Source organism: Calonectris borealis, chromosome 18, assembly GCF_964195595.1.
Source record: "Calonectris borealis chromosome 18, bCalBor7.hap1.2, whole genome shotgun sequence".
NCBI classification, from domain to species: domain Eukaryota; kingdom Metazoa; phylum Chordata; class Aves; order Procellariiformes; family Procellariidae; genus Calonectris; species Calonectris borealis.
Genome location: NC_134329.1, coordinates 12560091 through 12572427, shown reverse-complemented (window position 1 = coordinate 12572427; position 12337 = coordinate 12560091). Strand labels below are relative to the sequence as shown.

The following is a 12337-nucleotide window of genomic DNA, read 5'->3' as shown; positions in this document are numbered from 1 at the left end:
TCAGATTTGAATTGGCACCTTTCTTCTAGATGCTGGCATTATTATAATATTATTATTTTTGCTGTTTTAAATAAAAGCTAATCTAGTCTTGTGTCTTCTACAATCATACACTCCTTGTTCTGTGGCAGTTTCAGGGCAGTGGACATCTTCAAACTAAAAGCACATGTGCTGGCTTTAGGAGGAGGGGGGCGGGGGGGCATCTTTGTGTTGTGTGCCTGGTAGGATTTGGTATAGTTTTGTATTGCCCTGTGGATCTTAGAAATAAGCTGTAAACTCATGCTTTCTTGAAGCTGTAAATGTAAAAAACTTAGGAGTTACGGGTATGAAACAAATGTCCTTCTGATCCAATACTACTGAGAAATGGTGAGAACTGATTCTATGATACAAGTAAGTGAATGTTAGGAAATATCAGAATTTCCTGAATTTGACATTAAAAGATACATTGTATAATCATGGATAATTTGACATTAAAAGACACATTGGGTAATCATGAACCTAAGCTACTGAATTTGAGGTGAAGCAAGATCAGTAAGTGTAATTCTGGCTTATGGAGGTGAGCCAGCATGGGGCTAAAGGCCAATAAAGCTTCTGTTCATTTTTTTTTAAGTTTTGTTTTTGCTTTCAGAGATAATATTTAGGCAGTAAAGTTGAGAGAAATTTCACTATGAGTAGCCACACATTTTTTGTAACTCTTAGCTATTAATACCAAGCTGTACACATGTTAAAATAGACTGGAATCGAAAGGTTAAGTGTTATCCTGCAGATTTGATAAACTCAGCTGTTGTTGTCACAGGTCTTTAAATGACTCTATTGACAGTTATTCTTTTTTTCCTCTTTCAGTGCCTGCCATTGCGTGCTAAGCTTTCTCTTGGCTCTGCCTGGCAGGAAAAAGGGGAAACTAGAAAACCCCATTAGTTGTCCATTTGCAGAATATCCAGGCTTTACTCTCAATACACAAAGAAATACAACGGTAGGAAGTTGTTTCACATCCGAGCCAAGATAAGGTCCTGGAGGTTTATTATTTTTGTTGCCTGATAGCATCAGGACTGGGGAGCAGGGGGCAGAGAAGGAACAGCAGATCAACGTCCCATGGGGACAACAGAAGGGAAGACAGACAGATAGCCAAGTGCCGACAGCTTCAGTCAGTACTCCCAGAGGAAGTGTTGGTTTCACCAGATGAAATTAATACACAGAAGTCTTTACAGAGGCATTCAGATGTGACATTGTTTGGGGGGCCTGGCTATATGGCAGATGTATAAAGCAGTGAATCATATGTTTACATATAATTAGGTCTGTATTGACAAGCCAGGTTTTCCTTTTGTTTAATAATTTCCTACATTAACATCAAAGAGCTTGTTTTTATAATGAAAACACATTTCCCTTTTTGTTTTGCTTTGCAGTAGCGCTGTATTAAGATCAAACACAAAATCGTGACTCACTTATATGTAGATGTAGATATATCCATATTCATTGATAGCCTCTAAAAACGGATGCAATGTTGTAAAATTTCCTTCATTTGGATATATTCAGGTAATCTTTTCTATGTGATCCTGTGTGTCCTTACAAATTTTGGGAGTACCTGATAATTTCACTATGCTTATTAACCTTCAAATAAATTTGAAAAATTGGATAGGATTTAAGATTCCAATTTCTGGGTCAGGAATTGCTTTGTTAGATAATCTATAGAAAGCTCAGTGTAATGTTATCAAGACTTCGATGGTCTAAGTGGTAACTCTATGCAAAAAACACTACAAAAATATTTTTTTAAAATGAGATAATTTAAAATCGTTGGAAGAGGAAGCGGTAATAAAATCTAGGCTTGGTAGATTTTGCCTTATTTGTTTTTAAATTCATTTAAAATAGTGTTTCTAAACTCTACAGAAATAGCTCAAATACAGAGTTTGAGCTAAATAACTCAGCATTAAGGACTTGAGAACAAAGTTGGTAAACTTTTTCATCCAAGCTGAGGGAACTACAAAAACTTTAAGATAAGTGTATCAGATAACAAGAAAAGAGGACTTCAGGAGTGTTTAATGTTGAACAGCATTATTAATAATTTTTATCCACAAGTGTGCACAACAGGCTGTTAGTATTGAGTGCCATTCGGTTAATGTTTACTGGAAATTTTCAGTGTAGAAGTTATTATATGTATATTCATGCTACATTAGGAAACTGAATTTAGAATGTGCAATAAATACTAAACCATGTGGGTTTTGCACTTTTTGCAGAGGATGTTGTTCTGCACATCTTTAAAGGATAAGTTTCTCTGAAATAGTCTGAGCAAAGGCAATAGTAATAGAGCTCCTTTCACAAAGAAATTCATATCCATACTTTCCACCCTTACAACTTTTTCAGTATGAGATAAGTTTTTTCATGTTTCTGCTTGGACTATCAAATAGCACAAACCTAGGTTTTCTTTGAAACCTACAGTGGAGGATGCCAGCTTTTTAGATTAACACTGCTGAAGTTTTCCAATAGTTATTACTTTAATTTCTTTTTTTTCCTTAAGGCCGAGCCCCTGACACCGAAACTCTCAATTTGGAGACAGTTGGAGTGAAAACTAATTCTGAAACTGGAAAGATCATTGTTGATGCCAGTGAAGCTACTTCTGTTCCTCACATTTATGCAGTTGGAGACATAACAGAGGTACTGAGTCTACATAAACTATTTTACAATAACAGGAAGCCAACTTGGTTCCTGACTAATAACTAGTCCCCAGATGTCGTCATGCTCTAGCATATATCTTAGTGTTTTGTTCTTTTTCATTTTGCAGAGCTGTAGTGTTTATGCCAGCCACCTGGGTCAGTAATTTCCTTCACATGGATCTTGTGAAGTATCTCAGCATTAGAGATTATTACTGATGTTTATCAGGGAATGCATCATTGGTCAGAGGCTAATAATAATGTCTTTATCACTTAAATTATCTTTCTAATAATGTTTTTATCACTTCAGACATATGACTTCATAGTGCCTGTGAACGCTGAGTGAAAGCAGTTCTTACCTTTTGGAGTTGAATATGCTTACTGGGAATGACCGTGACAAGTTCTGTAATTCCATTTTTAGTATTTTGGGGCTTAATTGAGACTAGTCACAAGACATCATTTCTGCTCCCTGACACAAAATGCTTCTGACAAAAGTATCTTCCTCTAGAATAAGAAAAAGTAATTGCTGCAAATACTAAATGCATTTGACTTCTGTTCATGATTTGTGAATGATTATGCCAAGTAAACGTGAGGTGTGTGTTTTTTGTGGGGTGGTTGTTTTTTTTTTTAAAGGAGGGGACATTATAACTTAAGCAAAATAATTTACTTATTATAGATGCAAAAACAGAATTCTGTGGCCTTAATCTAGTGCTATTGATAATCTACAGTTGTCTATGACAAGAATGTCTTGTCCTGATCAAAGTGCACTCAAATACTTTCAATCCCGCAATTTTCAGTTTACAGAAGAACTCAGAATATCTGCTATAAGTTGGGCATCTTCAAATATGTTGACTTCATAAAAAATAATGTTTGTCTGGATTCTGAACTGTACAGTTACAGGAGGATGTTTTCATCAGCTGCCTGCTGTTCCTGAAAAATTTGGGCAATGTGTAGAATATAGAGGCTGGGCATTGCAAGATACCAAATTCTCTCACCTGTTGTTGAACTTAACGGAATTGAGCACATGCCTTCCTATCCAGATTGTTTTTGATACCCTGAAGGCATCGGTTTTAAAAGTCTGATAAATCTAAATACTGTAGCAATATCCAAACACCATATATAGTATAATTTGAGAGACCTTTAAAAGATTTCTCATTCTGCTATGTTTAAAATCTTTTAAAGATCTCTCAAATTTATAAACCCTACAGGTGCTCTGAGTTTTTGAAGAGATGTAACAGGTTACATAATGTCTTGGGAATAGTTCTGCAAATTTCTGACTGGACTCTGGAACTGCCAGAGACACTTAAGTCTCATAAATCTGCTGACCATTCCTGACCTCTTCCCCTCTATGTAGATATGTGTTTCTTCCTGTCTGTCTCCATCTTCATGCAAATGACTTGCCATTTCCTTTTAAACTGTGTTAAAACTCTTTCCCGCTCAGCTATTTCTCCTTTTTTTCCTTACTCTCCACAGCTTCTCTGTCTTCTCCAGTCACTCAGAGCTTTGGGATTATGTACAGTTCCTCTCCTTTCTTCGCACTTCACATACAGGTTCCCTCTGTACTTATCGCTTCTTCTTGCTCTAGGATTTTTCCTGAATTCCTCTTTCTGCTCACAGTGACCTCCTACACCTGCTTGTCCCTGATATATGCCTTGGTTGGGCCTCCTGCTTTCCAAACTTTTCTTTTTAATTTCATCCAAGAAGCAGTTGTTAGAGGTAATGCTGGGAGGGCCTCAGATTCTGTTGCTCGTTTTGCTGCCAATCTGCAGTGTTATTTTGGGCAAGTCATTTCCTTTTGGGTGCTTTTTGTCTTCTGCCCTTTGAGGATTTAGTTAAGTAAGAAATATAAAGTTGGAGGCAGGATGCTCTCTTTCCTACTCTGGATCTAAAAAATCAGATCTGCATTTATTTGTCATTTTAATTTTGTTGTTAAAAGTTGGATTTCCTTTTCCTGCTTTTGTCCTTATTAGTGCAGGTTTTTGAACTTGAGTTGTTCAATAGGACTTCTAAATGTTAGTGTTAAAAACAGCAACACAGTTTTATACTGTGTCCAGTGTACAATTGGGGAAAAACTAAAGAGTTACATCAGTGCTCTGTAGAAATATTCTCTTAAGCTTTTATCTGCATATGGGCTCAATATAGGGAATTAAAGAAATCACAGTATAGTACTCGTGAATTTATAGAGTTTAAAGATAAAAGGAATTATTGCCATTATCTTATCTGACTCCAGTACAATGTGAGCCATGTAATTCCACTTGCTAAGCAATAAAGTTTATTTTATTTGAATACTTAAATTCATTTTGTCTCTTTTAAAACAGAATTAATTTAAATAATAAATTTCATTGGCATGGGAACCAGCAGTGAAAGAAAGTTCTGTGTTGGTGCACATCTCAAAGAATACACACAGAAGAATCAAGTGCATCCTGCTAAGAACCACAAAGCTGTAGAGCTTGGTGCGTGATACTTTCTGGGTGAGACCTACCAAAAGAGCACAGGAAGGGGAATCTTGTTTCCTGTGAATAAGCATCAATGATCCCTAATATTGCTTATAAGAATAAGATTTTTTTTCTCCAGTGTTCATGCTCAGGATTTCTCTTTGCTCTGCTCTCTCTCTGTCAGAGTTTCTTTGCTACCATAAGGTGCTATTGCTCTTACCTTTGCAAGCAGTTCTCAAGTCCTCCTCCCTCCTTTACCTCACACTGAATAGACACTAAATTGCTATTAAATAGCAAGAACTACTTTTTTATTTTAATTCAGTGCCCTGGCTGGAAGGGGAGTGAGAGAGGGGAAAGGCGAGTTTCCTGCTATGCTCAGAATGACTGTTTTCATTTGGGAGTCGTACCCAGCCAGCACAAATGGGAAAGTATGTATGCATGGGTGTCTTGTTGCATCCTTGTATGGCAAATGGAATCCTAATGTTACCCAAGCTGTTCATTTGAAAAAAAAGGGGGAAAAAACCCTTCCAGAGGTTAGTCAGTTTGTCTACCCTCAAAAAAAGTTTTTCAAGGTTTGGCAAAATATTATTTTCAACTGACAGGTGAAATTGCATTTAGGCATTTTCATCTTCTGTAATCAGGACGAGGAAGATCAAGCTGGAATTTTAGTTTGAATTTTTTTTCAGTGTTGATATAAACTCTCTGTGTTAAAATTCTTCCTCCAGTAGTATTCTTGTTGAAAAGCATGGCACACACTATAAAGAAGTTCTCTCAGATGGAGGTTTATCATATGGTCATGCCGCTATACATCTGTCATATTTCAAAGGGTGTTATAACAAAGATGTGTAGAGAAGGTGGAATGTACAGTATGCTGCTTTGAATAGAAATAAGACCAAAAGAGTTGTGTTAGAACAAATACACATTACTTCAAAGCTTTTTAAACTCTCTTAGGAGCCATCTCGTTTAAATGTATAATACATTGGAGGATTCTTATGAACAATTCGTATCCATAATAATCAGCAGAGTAGTTCTACACATGACTGCAAAGTGAATGTTCATTTCAAATATTTACCAAGGAAGGTCTTTAAGTCATTGTTTATGAGAAATTGGGCTTTATCTGCATGGATGTTTTAGTAATTAGTTGGGTTTTATGGAATGCATGGCACTGCTTTCACAATTTTATCTCTCGTTCCAATCTTCTATTCATTTCTGGAATGCCGAAACAACATCTGTATTTCCTGCTACAGAAATGATTGGCAGCCATGTTTCAGGCAAATGTGTATAAGAAAAAACAAATGGCAATTTTCATCTGGTAAATGACATTTACAGACTTGAAAGTCAAAATGCTGGATTTGAAAAACCATGACTTGATGGATCTTAGGGGGGGAAAAAGGGATAGATAGTTTTGTGATTTGTCATGAGCTGTGGGGAAAAATAGGTTAGTCTTCATTAACAATTAGAATTATGTAGTTAGACATAATGTTTCAGTTTGGTTTTTTGCAATGGAAGTTTTAACTTAAGTGGTTATTAGTACAGATAAAAGCATAAATGCATATTAATATGCAGATAATTGATATGGTCTGTGTACTAAAGTAAATGGTAGCTAATACGATGTAAAGAATCTACCTAGCAACATACAGAAAAGAAGCTGGGAAAGAGGAATGGATTCCAGTAAATGCTAAAAAACCTTAGGATAATGAAAAAAAAGTTTGAAAAACTTGAGTGTGTATGGTGGGGAATCCTTATTTTATTTTCTGCTGAAGACTGTTTTTGAGGGCTTATTGGATGACTACCTCCAAGTGGGGCTTTGCAGAAGTGTGACAAGTGTTGTATCTAGATAGGACCTGTATGAATCAAAACTTCACAATTTTTGTAAAGCATTCCATGTTGTCCCACAAACGTGTTTTTCAGTTATGGCTTTCATATGTCTCCACATCATTCCTTCTAGATTTGTGACCTCTTTCCTCATCTCAGACAAGCATCTTGATGATATGTCTTGGATGAACTCTTAAATAACGTTTTTACTAGATTTATGAAGTTTGTTAGATCTTATTAACTTACATGGACTGTTCTTCCTCGGACTTCAAAAAATTCCTTTGAAAATGCCTTACTTCAATTTGCAGAAACTTCCAGCTTCCTTAAAACTAGCACTGGAGGTCTGATGCTCCAGTGGTATTGTGCCAGCACTCAAAATCAGGGTTCTGGCACACTGCATAGTCCTGTATGGATATCAAAAGTAGCCAGGACTCATGGCTTGACCTGGAGCATGTCTTGGTCATATCCTGCTGTCATTCCATTTCTCACTTGCAGGAAGTTAGCATTTGCCAATAGCAAACCTTTTCAAGCCCCTCTCTAATACCAGAGCCTGAGACTAGACCAACTCAACCGATAGATTGCAGTGCTAGCAAAATAGTGTTCCGCTTCTCCGATCCAGGACCAACATAAGAAGTCAGTAATAGTGCCTACAAATAGCTAAGTTTTGTGCCTGTGTTCTGTAAAAATGTGACAGACAACTTTTTTTAAAAGGTCTGATGTTATAAAAACACTGTTGCTTTATATTAGGCTTTTCCTGCTTTAAAAAGACCATCTGAAAAATTTCTTGATGACTTACTATGGAAAGAAAGGGGGAGGTGAATGGTTAGCATGTGAATCTCCTCTGCTTTTCAAGAGGTGACATGATAAGATATAAGGTTTTGACACATTCATGGCATTTGTTCCCCTCTATTAAGACAGATACTAAACTCGGAGACTTAAAAGCATGTTTGAACAGAAATTATTACTGCCTTCTCTGTTTGGAGCCCCGGCTACTAGGCTGGAATTCCAAAGATTTGGCCTTCCTCTGACCATTGTCCCAGGAGAAATTCTTGGATGCTACTTCTCTCTTAGTTAAAACAAAGCTTTGTGCTCTCTTCTTAGGGCCGTCCTGAATTAACACCCACAGCGATAGCTGCAGGAAAACTGCTGGCTCAGCGTCTTTTTGGCCAGTCTTTAGAATTGATGGACTATGACAATGTGAGTTGAAATTTCTTTTTTCAATAATAAAACCCAAATCTTACGCTTTTTTGTTTTCTTAAGAATTTCTAAAGGAATTGCATTTTGTCATCTGGAATTCAGCTTTGACAGTAGCCAAAGTAGGTGTGTGTGACAGAGCTACACTTCTCAGTCATGCAGAAGTCTCCCCTGTATCTGCCATGCAGCTGCTTTATATGGTTCAACAGTAACACTTTCTGATTCCTCGCAAGCAGGTACCTACTACAGTTTTCACTCCCTTGGAATATGGTTGTGTTGGACTGTCGGAAGAAGCGGCTGTGCAATGTTATGGATCAGATAATATTGAGGTATGGAAACATTTTTAGTTTTATAGTTGGTGTCAGAGTTGCACTATGAAAAGACAAAAGTTTCACTGTTGTATCAGGCAAAAATTTTGGTCACCGAAATACTATGTTTGCAGTTAGGGAGTTGGTGTCTTCAGAAAAGCTCAGGACTTTAAAAGTATTGCAGCAGATCACAATGGAAACTGTTACCTAGTGGGCTTAAAATTATTGATAGGGTGTGACAGCTTTAAACTAGCTGCCATTTTAGTAAGTTATATTGTGCAGCATCATTAAATAACGGTTATGTTCCTTTTAACTGTCAGAATTGCTGGTCAAGTTCTGCAGTTTAAATTTTTGGGATGTCCCCAGAAATATTCATACAAGCTGCTAAGTGTCTTTGTGGCTAAAATGTCTTGATATAATATGCCTGAGCATTGCATATTGAGGAAGAAATCTGTTATGGCATATATTCACACCCAGCCCTGTGATATGAGGAATGAGATTAAGGTACTCATGATGAAGAAATTCACAATCACTATATAATAAGACAAAAGTCAAACAAGTTACCCTTGAAAAGATGTGTTACCTTTATTCACTCATCAGAAAGACTGTCAGCATATGACTCGGTAAGCTATGGAAATACAAAATGCAATACTTTTTACTTCATGTCCAGTCAGTTATTCGTTTTGTCTTTTATGATTCTGAAATATAGTTTATACTTCAGAAATCTGTCCCAGAACACTTACCTGGGTTTCTGGATGCTAGTGCCATCTAGAATGATATATATTACTGTAAAACAATTGCTCTGATCTGTTTAAGGCAGGCAATTGATGTGTGTGTGTGTGTGTCATAAGATGCTGATGTTATGTACGTATTGGAGAGCAAGTTCAGCTGATGGATTTAGCTTGGAGCCCCAGGAAAAATCATTAATGAAAAGATAAGCATCCACTATTAAGAATGCAAAAATTACAGTTTGGGTTGTCTTGTGGTATACATTATTATAGATATGGAAAGCTTCTTGGATTTCACTATTTTCAGTAACCAAGGCATTAAACTTCTGGGAGAAGCTTAAAGGAACAAAACTAACATTTTTAATTTGGGGCACTTGTTTGAGTAACATGATTATTTGTGATGTTTTTTTCAGTTTTGTTTTTAATGGTTCTCTAGGAAAGGCTTGTGTTAAACTCTTACTGTGCTTTCCATATTTTTCTTTAAAATAATGAACAGGTTATAAATAAGTCAATTTTTTCTGCAACATTATAAATATGTAGTAATAGTAGTCATTATAATACTAAATAGCAGTTTTTGACACAATAGTACTCTCTAACACAAAATGTTATTGTTTTCCCTACCAGGTATACCATGCATATTATAAACCTTTAGAGTTTACAGTGGCTGAAAGGGACGCAACTCAATGCTACATGAAAGTGAGTGTTGTGAGCTTTTAACTTGCTTTTAACTTAAAACAAGAGAAATGGTACAGCCAGCTTTAAGGAGGACTGTTTGGCAAAAAAACTCTCGAGATGGATGAGATATTTTCTTGGTGGCAGCCCGTTTCTCTAGTGTAACTTCAAATGTTTAATATTCATTACATGTCCCACTGCATCCTGAAATTGCTTTACAGATATTAGCATTTTTCAGAGCTGACGTTCTGCTGATTGGTACCATCTTTGAACTGCTCTTAAGGTCCTAAGAAATATTCCAAATTCTATAGAGATTAATCTCTGCTTCCTTCCACAAAGTTCTTAACTAGTTATATGTAATATTTGAGTTGCCATCTCTTGGGGAAAGTATGCTACCTTCAAAAAAATTAAGCATAAGGCTTACAAAACTAGACTAACTGTTCAGTTTTAGTCATGAAAACAAAAACCTCCTGGTTTAGACCAAAGTGTTGGACTTGAAATGTGTCTTCTCCCAGAGCAATCCAGTTGCTTCAGTGTTGAACAGGTTTTTGATGCACTTGCCCATAGTAGAGAATCTTAGATAAGATGAAGTGTAGTGATGGTAGAATATATCATAGTTTTCCTTTTCTTTCTCTTCTCCTCAATATCAGGGAACATCCTTTTTTGAATAAATGTAGTAACTTCTGTAGGTCCATCACAAATTATTATGTTGTTATTGTTGTGTTATGTAAGGAATATCCATTGTCAATAGTTGCAACCAGTTTTTCTAACTATATTTTGTCACATCTGATTTGTGTAAGTGCCTTAGTAGCTTGCCTTAACTGTCCCACATATCAGTGCAACTAAGGTGATGCTACTTCTTTTTAGCTATTGCCTTTAAATTACGTCAATGAGAGTAAATATTTGAGGGTGAAGTAGTAATAGCATAATAGTTGTTGGATGATTTGAATATAGTCCTTACTAAACTCCCAAAACACATGAACAAACATTAAACTTGGGAGTTTCAAACTCTATTGCGAGAGGGTTTTTTCTTTAAAACTCCTCAATATTTAAAGTAACACATCAGGATTGCTGCTGTTCCTGGGATTCCTAATGAAAGAATCCAAGCCTTTACTGCGTAGCAGAACTTATTAGATTAGTGATGATTTAATGCTTGATGGGAGGACACAGGGAGAGACTGACTTTCTTTTCATAGTTATAAAGATGGTGTCCTTAAAGGAACTAAAAAGTTTTCATTAAGTTCTCTAATAAAAGTTAAGTGTGCAGTGACTCAGGCTCTCCCAGATACTTATTAACTCACCTTCATCTTTGGCTGCTTCCAAGGCTTGACTCCTTTTTAGATTATGTGGCTGATGTGGTAAATGTATCTCACCAAACATGCTGCCGTGTTTACTGACTGAATCACAAAGGCATAAAATATCCCATAATTGGTAGTGGTCATCTTTGGAAATACAGCTGATTAGCTGCTGAGGATAACTGCACAGGCTTGGAGAATTGCTAAGGCGGCCATTCGGTGTCAAAATAACACTAGTCTGGTTACTAGACTACAGAAGGTATTTTGAGGATTTCATACAAATGACAAACAACAAAGTATTCAATTTACCACAAATTATCATTGTCAGTGGCTCCCTGAAGTCTGAAAGAAATACGCTAATAAAGCTTTGATTCAGGAAAGTGCTTAAGGACAAGCGTAAGACCTATTGAAGTCAGTAAGACTTAAGCAAGTGCATAAGTTCCTGGCACACTGGGAATAAACAGCTGAACTAGGATCTCAGGGCACTTCAGTTTCATTTAATTCAACTTCATGCCTTATCTTTAATAGTTCTAAGAAAAGATCTCTATGTAATGTATTGTTTTCAGATGGTGTGCTTACGAGAGAGAGAGCAACGAATACTTGGCCTTCATTTCATTGGACCAAATGCAGGCGAAGTTACTCAAGGATTTGCTCTTGGAATCAAGTAAGTACAAAAGAATGTCTCTAGCTTCTAAAGCCTGCTTTTTAAGTTATTGTAAGATTATAAAAGATAGCTGCCTAGTTTTGGCAACACTATAAAGAATCCATGCTTTTTGTTACTTTTATGTAGTATTGCACATATTTTCACTAAAAATACTGCAGTTCTTCATTAAGATGTACTGGGCTTAGTTACTGTAATACTGGATATAGTTAAAGAACAACTGAGGAAAATATATTGTTGGCTTGATATAGTTAAAGCAAAAAATAAAATTGTGCGTTAACTTACTAATGTTAGTTTCCTCAGAGTGTAGCTTCTTTTGCATTCTATGCGCAGGACAGGAAATCACCATATAGTTTTGCAAGTCACTTTTTTAAAAGGGTATTATTTGTGCTTTTCATAAAAACCTTTCTTTACACCTGCCAAGCATTTTCTTTCCTAATCTTATCTTTAAATGTGCACAGCCATTGCTCCTCAAAAGCTCAGCAAGGACTTGCATGAATTTTTATATTTCTGGGATATAAGCTAACCATAATACAATAAGGTAAGAAAGAAACCTCTGTAGGATGATAGAAGAGGAGAGGTACTTTT

General features: G+C 36.3%; 1 protein-coding gene across 6 annotated transcripts in view; it reads left to right on the top strand.

Annotated features, from left to right (window-relative positions):
• TXNRD2 (thioredoxin reductase 2) overlaps positions 1-12337 on the top strand; it is a 37322-nt gene that overhangs the window by 20136 nt on the left and 4849 nt on the right. For 2 of the 6 annotated variants that reach the window (XM_075168020.1, XM_075168024.1), the window contains exons 12-16: positions 2510-2646; positions 7994-8089; positions 8320-8415; positions 9747-9818; positions 11655-11752. In XM_075168020.1, coding sequence (XP_075024121.1) covers positions 2510-2646; positions 7994-8089; positions 8320-8415; positions 9747-9818; positions 11655-11752 — 499 coding nt within the window. Of the gene's footprint in view, positions 1-2509; positions 2647-2773; positions 4933-4960; positions 5096-7993; positions 8090-8319; positions 8416-9746; positions 9819-11654; positions 11753-12337 lie in introns of those variants that run through there. The other 4 variants (XM_075168021.1, XR_012676500.1, XR_012676499.1 and 1 more) reach the window with 4 other exon arrangements.